This window comes from Oncorhynchus masou, chromosome 16, assembly GCF_036934945.1.
Source record: "Oncorhynchus masou masou isolate Uvic2021 chromosome 16, UVic_Omas_1.1, whole genome shotgun sequence".
Taxonomy (NCBI): domain Eukaryota; kingdom Metazoa; phylum Chordata; class Actinopteri; order Salmoniformes; family Salmonidae; genus Oncorhynchus; species Oncorhynchus masou.
The window spans coordinates 31784969-31800308 of NC_088227.1; the positions used below are offsets into that span (position 1 = coordinate 31784969).

Below are 15340 nucleotides of genomic sequence, written 5' to 3' on the forward strand. Positions count from 1 at the left end.
TCTGAAATACATAATGTCATTGATAAGGTTAAAACGAGAAGTTTGAAAGGTGGTAGCTATTCCATGATATGCTCGTTCATACGTGATCTTGGATGTAGGTAGTTAAGCCATAACATATGGAATAGTTTCTATTTTGTCTAGGTTTGGCATATGTATGATATGGTAATCGCAATTTTCAGCAGCCAAATATTTTTCAGCCCGTTTGCTTATTCGTAGAAACATCTATTTCAACTATGTACAATCGATATTATTTCAAACCTGCCATAATGATTCAAACGAGAGTTGGTTGTGGGTTTTTTTCATCAATGACCAAAAGCGTCACACCGTATTGCTGACGCAACCTTGAAAGTGCGATTATTTTCATACACAACCAATAAACGTTGGGGGTAAGATTGAAAAGAGGGGTGGTGCCTTCGGCACTGTAATGTGATTGGATACGATGTTTACCCGAAGCAGGTAGTAAACACCCCCAATGTCATCTGTCAAAACGTTGGTCAAACAAGACACAGGGTCGAGGTTACTACAGAGAAGGGATCGTAAAATCACTTAGCTCGGATAGTTCATGGAGGTCGTATAGCTTCTCTATTCATACCTCAGTGATTCTAACGGCCGCAACAAGGAAATATTAGCTAGCAAGTTGATAGCACATTAGCCTAGCTACGAGACGAAGACTGTTGCCAACTAGCGCAGCTGTGTTTCATCAAACTGTGTAAGTGGCAAACGAATCGGCATCAAAAAGTATTAATTAACCGATATTTGACACTCTTAATCGCAAATTTGTACTGAAGAGTGGTGATGGACTTTCTCGCTGGCTGCATTGGCGGTAAGTCTGATTTGAAGCACATCAACCCAGGAGGCAGCTTTAGCTAACTACTGGCTGCACTAAGCCAATCAGGGAAGGCAAGCGCACCCATCCATCGTCATATGCTACCTATCGTCAGACCACACACACAGATAATTGTCTTTAAACCAATTTGAGAAATTAATTCTTACATTGTGTCAATTTGTGTGAGCTATGTATGTCATTGAGATTGTTCAACTCTAGCCTTGTTCACATGCTCACCCGGCTAACTACTGTAGGTAGTTAAATCGATAGTGTGTGATGATGCAATCCCATTCCGCGATTTAAACCGCATTTTTGTACTTGGCGTTAGTGAGTCGACAGGGCACGCAAGGTTAATTTTCCAAATGATATCTATATAAATGGGAACACGTGTGACATAATGTAGATGTCTAGAACTTTTCAGACAATGCATTAAAACCAGTAACTGACTCTGTGTGATTGTAACCAAAGCCGCGGGAAGTAGAGTTGCTGAACTCCCTGAAAATAAAAAATAAAATATTAATACATTTTTATTATCATCATTATTATTATTTTATTTTTTATTAAGGTAGTTCACTGTGGTAAAAATCACAGCATCCCCCATACCCAAACATCTTCCTGTGGCTATGATTGTAACATCATATACCAGGAATAACAAACTCAATTTAACACCATAAGTCACTGTAGCCTACAGTCGGAATAATTGTTAGGCATGACATTGTTGCAATGTAGATATATGCCTATTAGGTAAGTCAGGTCACTGCAAGCCATATTGAGTCTGCTATCTGGTGTCAGAAAAAAGTAGGCCCTATGTGTCATAAAAGCTGGATACCAGGGGATATGGGAAACCACCGTCAACATTTCAGGGTTAGACCTTATTTAGGAATCTGATGCCAGTAGCCTCCAATGTTACCTTGGTGCTTTTCTTCTTGATTAGATTTGTTTATAGGTGGTTGGTTCATAAAGTAGATGGATAGCCCTTCTCTCCAGGAAGACTAAGTTTATGTTGTTGAAAGTTAAGTCTACTTCTGGTGAAATTATTTATGATAAGTGATCCATCCTGTGGTTTCAGTTACTGCTCTATCAATCAATGATTTATACGTCAAATGACAGGCATACAAAGTTACTTGTCAATATTCAATGACTTGGCTATCGTTGGAGAAAGATCAAATTACTCCATTTTTAAAATATTTGCAGACTGAAACAGAACCTAAGATGGCTCTACTGTAAAAAGCATATGCATCTACACATACCCCTTCACAGACCAATCACGCTCTCCCTCCTGCTGTCACTGGTCTGCTATGGAAGGGTCTGGTGTATATGTAAACCCATAGGGGAGAGATTCACATGCTCAACGTTAGTGGAATGGCGTGAAAAGCCCGACTCGACTCAGAAGGCAACTTTAGTATTATGTGGGAATGTAAAGCCTATTAGATCCACTATTTGGAGGGGAGCCATAAACATACATGAGTGTAAACTATCCTCCATGTTTGCACCAGGTGTTCCATAACAATACTATTCTAATGGCTATTCCGACTAGAATGTGGTTATGTTGGAACTTTTGCTGCCAACATGGCACGCTGCAAAAGTGGGCGGCAGGTAGTTTAGTGTTTCAGAGCGTTGGGCCAGTAACTGAAAGGTTGCTGGTTCGAATCCCCGAGCTGATTAGGTGAAAAATGTGCCTGTGCCCTTGAGCAAGGCACTTAACCTTAATTGCTCCAGTAAGTCGCTCTGGATAAGAGCGCCTGCTAAATGACTCAAATGTAAATGATGACAAACCAAGCCTTTGAGCATTTGTGAATCAATTCTTCTGAAAACTTGCATTAGGCTTTAAAAGCAATCATTCCAAGCTGACCTTAGGGGAATGAAAAACTTGCGTAGTTACTTTGTACCATAATTTTAATGCAACATGTAAAGTGTTGGTCCCATGTTTCATGAGCTGAAATAAGAGATCCCAGAAATGTTCCATACGCACAAAAACGTATTTCTCTCAAATGTTGTGCACAAATATGTTTACATCCCTATTGGTGAGCATGTTTCTCCTTTGCCAAGATAATCCATCCACCTGACAGATGTGGCATATCAAGAAGCTGATTAAACATCATGATCATTACACAGGTGCACCTTGTGCTTGGGAAAGTAAAAGGCCACTCTAAAATGTGCAATTTTGTCACACAACACAATGCCAAAAGTGTCAAGTTTTGAGGGAGTGTGCAATTGGCATGCTGACTGCAGGAATGTCCACCAGAGCTGTTGTCAGATAATTTACTGTTAATTTCTTTACCATAAGCCGCCTCCAACGTTGTTTTGGAGATTTTGGCAGAACGTCCAACCCGCCTCACAACCGCAGACCTCATGTAACCACGCCAGCCCAGGACCTCCACATCCGGCTTCCTCAACTGCGGGATCATCTGAGACCATCCACCCGAACAGCTGATGAAACTGAGGGGCATTTCTGTCTGTTATAAAGCTCTTTTGTGAGGAAAAACTCTTTCTGATTGGGTGGGTCTGGTTGCCCAGTGGGTGGGCCTGGCTCCACTATGGGTGGGCCTATGCATTTCCAGGCCCACCCATGGCTGCACCCCTGCACAGTCATGTAAAATCCATAGATTATGACCAAATGAATTTATTTAATTTACGATTTCCTTATATAAACTGTAACTCAGTAAAATTGTTGACATTATCGCATTTTTATATATTTTTGTTCGGTATAGATACAAAAAGTGAAAGAACATTTTAAATAACTCAACTTACAAATTGCCCAGGGTACTGTTAGTTTGGTCATAGTTTTTTCTGCTGTAGCTACCTAAGGTATTGTAAAATATGACCAAAAAGGCCCTTTGCCTGCCGGTTGCCATGGGCACAAGTAATTGTGTCAGCTTCTCTTTTAAGGTAAGGATTTATGGCAGGGACATCCCAAGGATCACATGCCTACTGCTGTTCTTTTCCTGGCTTACAAAAGGAGGCCGACTCTGATTGGCTGGCTGTGGCACAGTAGGCACTTAGTAAGGATTATCCTTGATCTTCTAGCCAGTCCCAGAGAGGCACAGACAGACCAAAGACAGAGAGATGGCCTACAGCCACAGAGTTCTGCAAGCTCTGTTTGGGTTGTAGCATTCTGTTGGTGCACTACACATTCCAACCTTCAATAATGTTGTTTGTTTTGGAACGTTTGATGCCAGTTTGGAGTATAGTCCGCCAAACTATGTAGGCCAATATCAAGGCTTATAGCAGGACAGTTGCTGTCAGGGCCCAGGACTAAGGTTTCACTCTGTTTTCAGAGCCGTTGGGAGTGGATGAGAGGGCTTGTACACATGTTATGTACAGTACCTTCCAGAGCAGTCGCTTGGACAAAGCTATTCCTGAAGGAGACTCAGTCTCTCCCCAGTGGCCTTGCCATATATGAGGCAGCGGTCTGTCATACCTAGATTCAAATACTATTTTAAATCATTTTAAATACTTTGCCGGTGCTTGATTGAGCCAGCCTGGCTAATGGACTAATATAATAGTTTCAACTGAACCCTGCCCGTCTGGCACGCAAGGCAGGCTGGAGCAAATGCTTCAACTATTTGAAAGATTCTAAAATGGTATTTGAACCCAGGTCTGCTGTCGGTCTACAGTTAGACTACAGGTTGTTGTTGATGGCTACAGGGTTTCCATTTCCTGATGTGATGTCCTCTGTGGGGTGAGAGCCAACATTAAAAGGCTTATGTTTACAATTTCTGTCGTTGAGATCTGAATAGCAGACATGGCTATTTATTTCGTTTACAGAAACAATGTTTTGGTTGCTATAAATAACTTTTTTTTTTTTCCCTACCAGAATACAACTTCTCAAACTATCTGTGTATCACATAGGCTACGGTCATTTTTACTTGTAATTTTTTTTTAACAAGCTGCTCTCGGGTTAAGTATAGCGTAGTCTATCCTGTATGACTGCTGTCTCGTTCTTCTCTTCAGGTGCTGCCGGAGTCTTAGTAGGGCACCCTTTTGACACCGTTAAGGTGAGTCTGGTTGTTCTCCTTCTGGGCTTTTCTTTCCATTATATGAAAATACAGCTTGCAGTCACTAAGTTCAATAGTTGCTGCTTGTCTCAAACGACCATAAAAAGCAGCAATACAATATAGTAAGGGGAAATTGATGACCGTATTCTCCACACTATAACAGATGCTATTTTGTTTGTATGTATGTATGTATGTATGCTACTGATTTCATACACATCCTGCTTGCGTAGGTCTAATGATTGTGGAAGATTTCCTTGTTAATGTAACAAGGACTTTCTTCGTTTCACAGAAAAGGTCTTACTGTGTTAGTAGATACTTCTACACAACCGTACACTGTAGTAAGTACAGCAAAGGTCCACCCATCCACCCGTCTCTCTCTCTGTCACTTCGACTCTTATTTTTGTTGAACCACAACAAGAATAGGACTCGTCCCCATCCCCTATCAACATTTTGATGTCTGAGTTTACCAAGTTGTGTCAGAAAAATCATGTTTATATACTTAATGGCAGTACATACACTATATATACAAAAGTATGGGGACACCACTTCAAATTAGTGGATTTGGCTATTTCAGCCACACCCATTGCTGACCGGTGTATAAAATTGAGCACACAGCCATGCAATCTCCATAGACAAACATTGGCAGTGGAATGGCCTTACTAAGAACTTAGTGGCTTTCATCTTGGCACTGTCATAGCATGCCACATTTCCAACAAATCAGTTAGTCAAATTTTTGCCCCCCTGCTAGAGCTGCCCCGGGCAACTGTAAGTACTGTTATTGTGAAGTGGAAACGTCTACAACGCCTCAGCCGCGAAGTGGTAGGCCACATAATCTCACAGAACGGGACCGCTGAAGCCCCTAGCATGTACAAATTGTCTGTCCTTAGTTGCAACACTCACTACTGAGTTCCTAAATGTCTCTGGAAGCAACATCAGCACAAGAACTGTTTGTTGGGAACTTCATGAAATGGGTTTCCATGGCCGAGCAGCTGCACACAAGCCTAAGATCACCATGCACAATCCCAAGTTTCGGCTGGAGTGGTGTAAAGCTTGCCACTCTGGAGCAGTGGAAACATGTTCTCTGGAGTGATGAATCACGCTTCACCATCTGGCAGTCCGATGGACGACTCTTAGGTTGGCGGATGGCAGGAGAACGCTACCTGCCCAAATGCATAGTGCCAACTGTAAAGTTTGGTGGATGAGGAATAATGGTCTGGGGCTGTTTTTCATGGTTCAGGCTAGGCCCCTTAGTTCCCGTGAAGGAAATCTTAATGCTACAGCATACAATTACATTGTAGACGATTCTGTGCTTCCAACTGTGACAACAGTTTGGGGAAGACCCTTTCCTGGTTCAGCATGACAATGACCCCTGTGCACAATTCGAGGTCCATACAGAAATGGTTTGTCGAGATCGGTGTGGAAGAACTTGACTGGCCTGCACAGAGCAGTGACTTCAACCCCCTCGAATACCTTTGCGATGAATTGGAACTGCAAGCCAGGCCTAGTCGCCTAACATCAGTGCCCGACCTCACTAATGCTCTTGTGGCTGAATGGAAGCAAGTACCCGCAGCAATTTTCAAACATATAGTGGAAAGCCTTCCCAGAAGAGTGGAGGCTGTTGTAGCAGCAAAGGGGGTACCAACGCAATATTAATGACCGTGATTTTGGAATGAGATGTTCGACGAGCATGTGTCCACATACTTTTGGTCATGTAGTGTATAATTGTGTGTATTGGTAAGCTATTCTGTATTCCCTCATTTTTGTTCCTATGTTGTGATACTGTTGTCAGGAAGTGTTGGTTTGTTCAGTAGGGATGCTGTTTGGCCATCCAGGTTCTCTTTGACCTTGACCTGTGTGTGTGTTGCAGGTGAGACTCCAGGTTCAGAATGTGGACAAGCCTCTCTACCGCGGGACCTACCACTGTTTCCAGTCCATCGTTCGGCAGGAGTCGGTAAGTCCTACCTAAATCTTTATCCTTAAGTGGAAGCCGCGTCTCCAATTTAACTTTAAACAGGCGATGAGCTCATGTTAAGTTGTCATGTTTGGTATATTATAGTCCTATAGGCTTCAGATTTGTTTGAGACTTTGGCCACTCTCTCATCAACACATTGAAGTCTGCTCTGCTTGAGGTCAGTTTGTCCTTAGCGCTGATCCTAGACCTGTCTGTTTCAGACGACCTCACCTGTCTTGTCTTGTGACTGATTGTTATGGGCCTGATAGAATACTCACAGAGCTGATGGGTGTGGGAGAGGCAGTAGCACAGAGCTCTACAGTGCAACCATTTTACTCGCAAATGCGCAAACATATTTAGCTGTGCGACCTGGAATTTTTATTCAAGAGCACTTTTTATTTAAGAGTGCTAGTGTCCCTTGAAAAATGAAGGATTCTACCCTTATTACCCCAAATATTTTTAATTGTGCTGCTAAATTTCTTGGTGTGTGCCTACGTTTTCCACACATGCTCAGAGTTAAAAAAAAAGGTAAGCGTAGCGCCCTGTAGAAAAATATGGGCATTGGGAATGCGTATTTTGGTTTGTGTTTTGATAACTTTTATAAGGGTCTTAACAAGTTCATAAATGAATCTACAATATCCATTGAATTAGAATTATGTCTCACTCTTTTCATGCTCCACATGAGTCCATAGCCTGAAATATAAAATGTTTTTAATTTCTCCCTTTCTCCCTCTCTTTGCCTGACCCATCTCTCCCTCCTTCACCCCCCACCCCAGATGTTTGGGCTGTACAAAGGCATCGGCTCCCCCATGATGGGCCTAACCTTCATCAATGCCATAGTGTTTGGAGTGCAGGGAAACGCTATGCGTTACCTGGGCCACGACACCCCTATGAACCAGTTCCTGGCCGGGGCCGCAGCCGGAACCATCCAGTGTGTCATCTGCTGCCCCATGGAGCTGGCCAAGACACGCATGCAGATGCAAGGTAGGGATTATCAAAAAGATGGGCTCTTAATGTCTCGTTTCAAAACAGCTGGGAACTCAAAAATCTCAGACTTCAGTGCATTCAAGACAACCGGCAACTCAGGAAAAAATAGACCTCTGACTGGGAGAAGTAGTTTTGAACGCTCATCTAAATCGCAATTCCAAGCTGGAAACTCCAGCATCTTTCTCGAGCTCCAACCTGGAAGTCAACATCATAATTTGACCTCCGTTTTTTTTTTCTGCTTTCCCAGTTGTCTTGAAAGCACCATTTTGATATTGAGGAAAATAGGGGAGATAAACCAGGTCATCTGACCACTAGATGTCCTTGTATGCCCATGCATGTAATAGATGCACACGTATTTCAATTGAAGTTGCTATATGTTATGAAGAAAGTCATGAACAAGTATTAGACAATTTTTTTTTGACAACCTTGGGGACCATTGTTGATAATTCGATGTCATATTGATTTGAGTGAAGTATGTTGTGATAACCATACCGTTGTTGCAAGCATGCAACACTTCCTTAGGAGAGTGCAATATCATGATTTGATGAGGTATTTGTTACTTTAAGGTAACAAAAACTGTTGTCAACATGAATACTTTACTGGGCAAAAGTGTTCCATGTTTCATTCATTGGTTTCCCCAGTATTTGGTGGTGGAGCAACTTCGCTAACTAGCCAGCAAGTTAAACAGTTTGTGGATTGTACTCTGCCTTTTCAAGCTAGTGACTTAGCTACCTCCTTAGCGAACAATCATTTCTAAGAAGCACATTCTGTGTAGTTGATGTTTGTGCAGATGTTTTTGTTCTAGTTAGCAAACGTTTCTAGCTAGTTGTCAAATGTTTGTCATTTTAGCTTATCTGAGCTAGCTAGCATAATGTACTCTGTGCACTGCCACTACACTGTTGGAAAGCGTGGGTACCATAGAATGATGGGTTGTTTAGCAACAAAGCCGATGCATACTCAACTTTGGGGCAAAACAAAGTGGGTTGCCTTATTATCAAAGGATTATTGACAACATGTTAACTATATTGTAAACTGTAACACAATACACACATTGCTTCTCTAATACACAGTTACAGTTGTTGGTTAGCTAGCTAGCAATTTTTTTTTGCCATATTAGCATTGATGTGACATAAGTGAAAACACCTAAAAACAAGACATGTTATCAAGAACAACATACAACTAGCTGAAACAAGCCACCTACGATTCTCCACATGGCCGCTTCTTGTCATTGCTGCTAGAGATCTGACCATTCAGAATCATAACACACTGCCTTTTTCCTCTGCAACGCGCATGCATAATTCTGGTGACATTGTCAACCCACCCGTCTATAGTATCAGTTTTTAAGGGGTTCACTAATGGCACTAACTATTAAAATGTATTCAAAACATGTATGGCCACCCATTTCATGTTTCTCCTAGTGTCAACTTTTCCATATTGGTACCCATCACTAGTATTTATAATTATACTGTGTTACTAAGGCACTGGGGAGAAGAAGTCCAAGAGGAAGCTCTACAAGAATTCCCTGGACTGTCTGGCCCGTATCTACAAGCGGGAGGGGCTGTCGGGGGTGAACCGTGGCATGGTTACCACGCTGATCCGAGAAACCCCCGGTTTTGGGGTCTACTTCCTGGCCTATGACGTCCTGACTCGCTCCATTGGCTGTGAACCTGACGACCCCTACATGATTCCCAAACTGCTATTCGCCGGTGGGATGTCCGGGATTGCCTCTTGGCTCTCCACCTATCCAGTGGACGTGATTAAGTCCCGCCTCCAGGCGGATGGGGTGGGTGGGGTCTACCAGTACACCAGCATCGCTGACTGCGTGCGGCAGAGCGTGAGGAGGGAGGGGCTCAGAGTGTTCACGCGAGGTCTTACCTCCACCCTGCTCAGGGCGTTTCCCGTCAATGCTGCCACCTTCGCCACTGTCACGCTGGTGCTGCTGTACGCACGGGGAGTGGAAGAGGGGCCCAAAGACTGTGAGCTGGGGCCCCCCAACACAGCTCACCACACACAGCTACCGCAGCAGACCCAGGCTTCCAGCTTGTGATCTGAGTCTGGAGGTGTTACTCCCAACAAAGCTGCTCTACTGTGGGGTGGGGGAGGGAGGGAAACCCATTGGGACCCAATGCCCTTTTGAATCGCTGAGTATGGAAACCCATAGACTCCTGATATAGCTATATGTACACTACCGTTCAAAAGTTTGGGGTCACTTAAAAATTTCCTTTCCTGGCGCTAACCAGAATTGAAAGAGGAGTGGGAGGCCCCAGTGCACAACTGATCAAGAGGATAAGTACATTAGAGTGTCTAGTTTGAGAAACCGACGCCTCACAAGTCCTCAACTGCCAGCTTCATTAAATAGTACCCACAAAACACCAGTCTCAAAGTCAACAGTGAAGAGGCGACTCCAGGATCCTGGCCTTCTAGGCAGTGTTCCTCTGTCCAGTGTCTGTGTTCTTTTGCCCAACTTAATCTTTTATTTTTATTGGCCATTCTGAGGTATGGCTTTTTCTTTGCAACTCTGCCTAGAAGGCCAGCATCCCAGAGTCGCCTCTTCACTGTTGATGTTGAGACTGGTGTTTTGATGGTACCACGCTGTATTTCTGATCAATTTGATGTTATTTTAATAGACTAAGAAATGTGCTTCTCTTTCAAAAACAAGGACATTTTTAAGTGACCTCAAACTTTTGAACAGTAGTGTAGATCTATAGATTTGCAGGCTAAGACTGCACTTGACTTGTATACATAATTTACTGTGGGAGGGGGTTTTGTATAATGTTTAAAGTAACCGTTATTTCCTGCCTTATTACATTTTAACAGTTTTACTGAAATGGAGAAGTCGAAGCACTGATATCTTTGGAAGATGTGACAAAAAAGACTGAGATTGAACCCAAAGTTTAATATGCCACTTTCTCTCTCAGACCATAGTATTGCTCAAATAAACCAAGAGTTATGGTCGCTGGTACTAACTGGTACAACCACATGTATACTAACAAGCACTGTAATGGTATGGTTATGCAGTTTATCCTTTTATAGCTCTGTCTTTGCACAGTAACTATTCAGTAGTCTACTTTGGTCTCAGGAGATTCACATGTAGGGCACTAGTTGAGTTAAAGCACTTATCATGTCCTAACTGAAAAGCAACCTATAATGCACCTGAGCGATATCTGAAAGCTGAATGAAAGCCCCGAATGTGACGTTTTGTGTTTGAAGCACAAGTGTGAATCCCTATTAGAGTTGTCAATAATGTAATGTGTCTTGTGTTTTTGTTTTGGGACCAGGCTTGTGTTTTACTAAGTAATGGGAAGTTTTGTCTTTGGTGTTTTACTTGTGTATAAATGTGAGATTCATTGTATTTTGTTTTTAAAAGATGCGATTGGCAAAATTTCTAAATATTGCAAATTCTAGAGGATTTTTGTGTGTGTTTATTATTATTTGAGCCGGAATGTTAACTAATCTATCTGTGTCTCTTGTTCCTCATAATGTAGACTTTGGTATATCTGTTACTGTTAACTCCTGTCATTTTAGAAGATTTGTAATGGGGAGTTGATATACAGCATCAGTCAAATTTTGGACACACCTACTCATTCGACATCAAAACTAACACATGGAATCATGTAGTAATCAAACAAGTGTTAAACAAATCAAAATATATTTGAGATTCTTCAAAGTAGCCACCCTTCGCCTTGATGACAGCTTTGCACACTCTTGGCATTCTCTCAACCAGCTTCACCTGGAATGCTTTTCCAACAGTCTTGAAGGAGTTTCCGCATACTGAGCTCTTGTTGGCTGCTTTTCCTTCACTCTGCAGTCCAACTCATCCCAAACCATATCAATTGGGTTGAGGTCAGGTTATTGTGGAGGCCAGGTCATCTAATGCAGCACTCCATCACTCTCCTTCTTAGTCAAATAGCCCTTACACCGCCTGGAGGTGTGTTTTGGGTCATTGTCCAGTTGAAACATCCATATGGGATGGTGTATTGCTGCAGAATGCTGTGGTAGCCATGCTGGTTAAGTGTGCCTTGAATTCTAAATAAATCATTGACAGTTTCACCAGCAAAACACCATCACACCACCTCCTCCATGCTTCATGGTGGGTGCCACACATGCAGAGATCATCCGTTTACCTACTCTGCGTCTCACAAAGACAGAGGTTGGAACCAAACATCTCAAATTTGACTCATCAGACTAGAGGACAGATTTCCACTGGTTTAGTGTCCATTGCTTGTGTTTCATTGCCCAAGCAAGTCTCTTCTTATTGGTATCCTTTAGTAGTGGTTTCTTTGCAGCAATTCGACCATGAAGGCCTGATTCACGCAGTCTCCTCTGAACAGTTGATGTTGTTGTCTGTTACTTGAACTCTGTGAATGAGAACCAGTTTAATCATAGAGCTTGATGGTTTTTGCGACTGCATTTGAAGAAACTTAAAAAGTTGTTGAAATTTTCCAGATTGACTGACCTTCATGTCGTAAAGTAATAATGGACTGTCGTTTCACTTTGCTTATTTGAGCTGTTCTTGCCATAATATGGACTTGGTCTTTTACCAAGTAGAGCTATCTTCTGTATACCGCCCCTACTTTGTCACAACACAGCTGATTCGCTTAAATGCATTAAGATGGAAAGAAATTCCACAAATGAACTTTTAAGCAGACACACCTGTTAATCGAAATGCATTCCAGGTGACTCCCTCATGATGCTGGTTGAGAGAATGCAAAGTTGTCAGGTTGGCTCCAGTTAAGAATCTCTACAATAAGATGCATTTTGATTTGTTTAACACCTTTTTTTTGGTTATTACATGATTCCATATGTTATTTCATAGTTTTGATGTCTTCACTATTATTCTACAATGTAGAAAATAGTAAAAATAAAGAAACTCTGGAATGAGTAGGTGTGTCCAAACTTTTGACTGGTACTGTATGTTTTTACAGGTTTGTGAGATACTTAGTCGTATTAGCAGAGATTGGCAGATCTCTCTGCGATATGTATGATGGGGACATTTTTCATGCTGTTCCTGTATGAGGGTATTAATATAGTAGGCTATACACATCAGTGGACCTACAGTATGGTAGCTTTGACACAGTATTCATGTGTTTATTAATGACTCTGTTCTCTCTTATTCCTTCACTGGGGAGGGAAGAACACACACACACACACACACACTGAATTGTCTCTAGTGTGTTGCTGCAGTAAATAACTATCATTGTCATAACCTTCTGAAACAAAGGATTCAGGAAAATCTATGATGACACCACAGTAATGTTCTTTAAGAGCTATGATATCATAATGGCGTTCTCTGAAACAGTGACGTCTTAATGACAGTCTCTAACATATCCACAAACATATCCACATGTACTGAATTGTTGAATGTAACAAGATGTTACCCCCACAAAATGGTCTCTGACTTTTACCAGGAGGAGAAGAAACATGTACCAGAGACCTGTAACAATCAGCTTCTCTTCTAAATATTTTGGTTGGTATGAGGTAGTTTGCTGCTTGGATAGCACAACCCTTGAAATACTGGTGTCCTGCAGTCTGCTGAATTGGTGAATTGTGGTTGTGGGGTAATTGTTAGAGTTGCGTAAATTCGAATCTGGTATCGGGATAAATATAACAATGAGTCACCGATTGTATACTATGTATTTTTTATTAGCTAAGAAATAAATGGCAAATGCAACTTTCAAATATACGGGCTCACTGTAATACCACGCAGGGCAGAACAGGGAGCGGACAGGATGTATGTAAACAGGGTTCTTATACTGTGATAGGCCAACAGACGGGTTGGAACTATGTCTATCACAGTAGAGGCTGAGCGTGGTTTAGACTTGCTCAGCCTATCGCAGGCGCTCAGGCGGGTCCCCGCTTCTTGGAGTCCTCCCTCCGTCGATGTATAGATTCTTACTGTTCTGGTATCGCAGCCTAGTTATAACAGTTCCTCAGTTCCTGCTATTGTGTTGTTCAGTATTTCTCCATCTCAGTTAAACCTCGTGATGACCACCACTCCCTATACCTAATTGACCACAACTTTGTAAGATACAGCAAGTCACACCATGTGCTCAGTATTGTTACATACAAACACAAGGACAAAGCATCTGCTGGGCTGTTATCTACAGTTTTGCAACATGCAGGTCACATGTTACTCAGTTCTTGTCACACACACAAACAGGCAAGTAGATGTAGCAAGCAGTTGTTTAATCTCATGATGATGCTCAAGTGCACAAATGCAGATACTTCACATAGCCAACATCAGATAATATTTAATCATATATAGTAAAACACAGAATCCCACAAATAATAAAATATGTTGCTGATTGACATTCAGTATGCCAATCAGTTTTTGCCATTTGCTAATTGTTCATTTTAATATTTTTTATATACTGTATCACATTGTGTTTGTCACCATAATATTTTATTGGGCTTTGTTGTGAGCATTTTAATGTTCTCATACTCCTCCAGTCCTGGACATGAGGCTAAAGTAAAAAACTGGCATATGAAAATTATTTGGACTTTCGACTTGATAAGATGCGAACAAAGTATGTGATTTTGTGTGATGATAATCTGTTAGATCATTTGAAAGGGGGAATGAAAATGTAAATATATAAAACCTATATTTTTTGATCTGTTAGTTGTGATGTCCTCAATGTTTGACTTTGACCAGAATAAAAATGTTTGTCTTTCTCTTAACTTGTGGGTTTTGCTGTTACAAAGATGAGCTTGGAAAAGGAAGATTCAAAAGATGGAGACACTGATATATTTTTGTAACAAACTAACAACACTGAGCCCAGTCAGTGTATCTCATGCTTTGGTTCATCAAGGTTGACTTGTAGAACATTTGAAAATCAATAAACGACTGACTCAGATTAAGATCTTTCTCTGTGTCATTATTCCTGTGCCTTGAAAACAATAGTTTTATTGTCATACTACATTTTATAATGTTACATAGTAAAATACACATCCCAACAAAATAGATGTCTGCTGCGTTGATATGAATGTGTTATTCACTCCGTCAGTAGGCGTTAGTGTAATTCTACATTTTCAAAAAGTACCTGCTAAATATTGTTTGTCTGCTTACTTTTCTTTTCTTTTAAATCTTCAATAATGTTCCAACCGGAGAATTCCTTTGTCTTCAGAAATGCAATGGAATGCGGGTCGCTCTCACGTGAACGCGCGAGACTGAGCTCGTGGCTGCTGGCAGACCTCTGACTCAATCCCCTCTCATTCACCCCCACATCACAGTAGAAGCATCAAACAAGGTTCTAAAGACTGTTGACATCTAGTGGAAGCCTTTGGAAGTGCAAGATGACCCCATAGACACTGTATTCGATAGGGTAAGAGTCGAACCTCAGATTTCCCACTTCCTGGTTGGATTTTTTTCTCAGGTTTTTGCCTGCCATATGAGTTATGTTATACTCACAGACATCATTGAAACAGTTTTAGAAACTTCAGTGTTTTCTATCCAAATCTACTATCTAATCTACTATGCATATTATAGCTTTTATGGCAGAGTAGCAGGCAGTTTAATTTGGGCACTCTTTCCATCCAAAATTCCCAATGCCTCCCCCTACCCTAGAGAAGTTAACTGCT

At 41.6% G+C, this 15340-nt stretch overlaps 1 protein-coding gene across 7 annotated transcripts; it reads left to right on the top strand.

Moving 5' to 3' along the window:
• Positions 1-451: 451 nt before the first annotated feature.
• On the top strand, positions 452-14620 carry LOC135557836 (mitochondrial basic amino acids transporter-like). Of its 7 annotated transcripts, none has more exons than XM_064991487.1 (6): positions 454-3325; positions 4781-4824; positions 5114-5162; positions 6692-6775; positions 7552-7759; positions 9241-14620. In XM_064991487.1, exons 5-6 carry the CDS (start codon positions 7552-7554, stop codon positions 9807-9809), a joined length of 777 nt encoding a protein of 258 aa, XP_064847559.1. In that variant the 5' UTR covers positions 454-3325; positions 4781-4824; positions 5114-5162; positions 6692-6775; the 3' UTR covers positions 9810-14620. The 7 variants fall into 7 exon arrangements, with proteins under 7 accessions (XP_064847558.1, XP_064847556.1, XP_064847557.1 ...); XM_064991489.1 differs by having other exon boundaries at positions 454-709; XM_064991486.1 differs by lacking the exon at positions 5114-5162 and having other exon boundaries at positions 452-823.
• Positions 14621-15340: the final 720 nt, after the last annotated feature.

Coding starts and splice junctions, on each gene's coding strand:
- LOC135557836 (XM_064991486.1), top strand. CDS start 796: ATGGACTTTCTCGCTGGCTGCATTGGCG. Junction 824..4,780: donor TCTCGCTGGCTGCATTGGCG/GTAAGTCTGATT, acceptor TCTTCTCTTCAG/GTGCTGCCGGAGTCTTAGTA. Junction 6,776..7,551: donor CCATCGTTCGGCAGGAGTCG/GTAAGTCCTACC, acceptor CCCCCACCCCAG/ATGTTTGGGCTGTACAAAGG.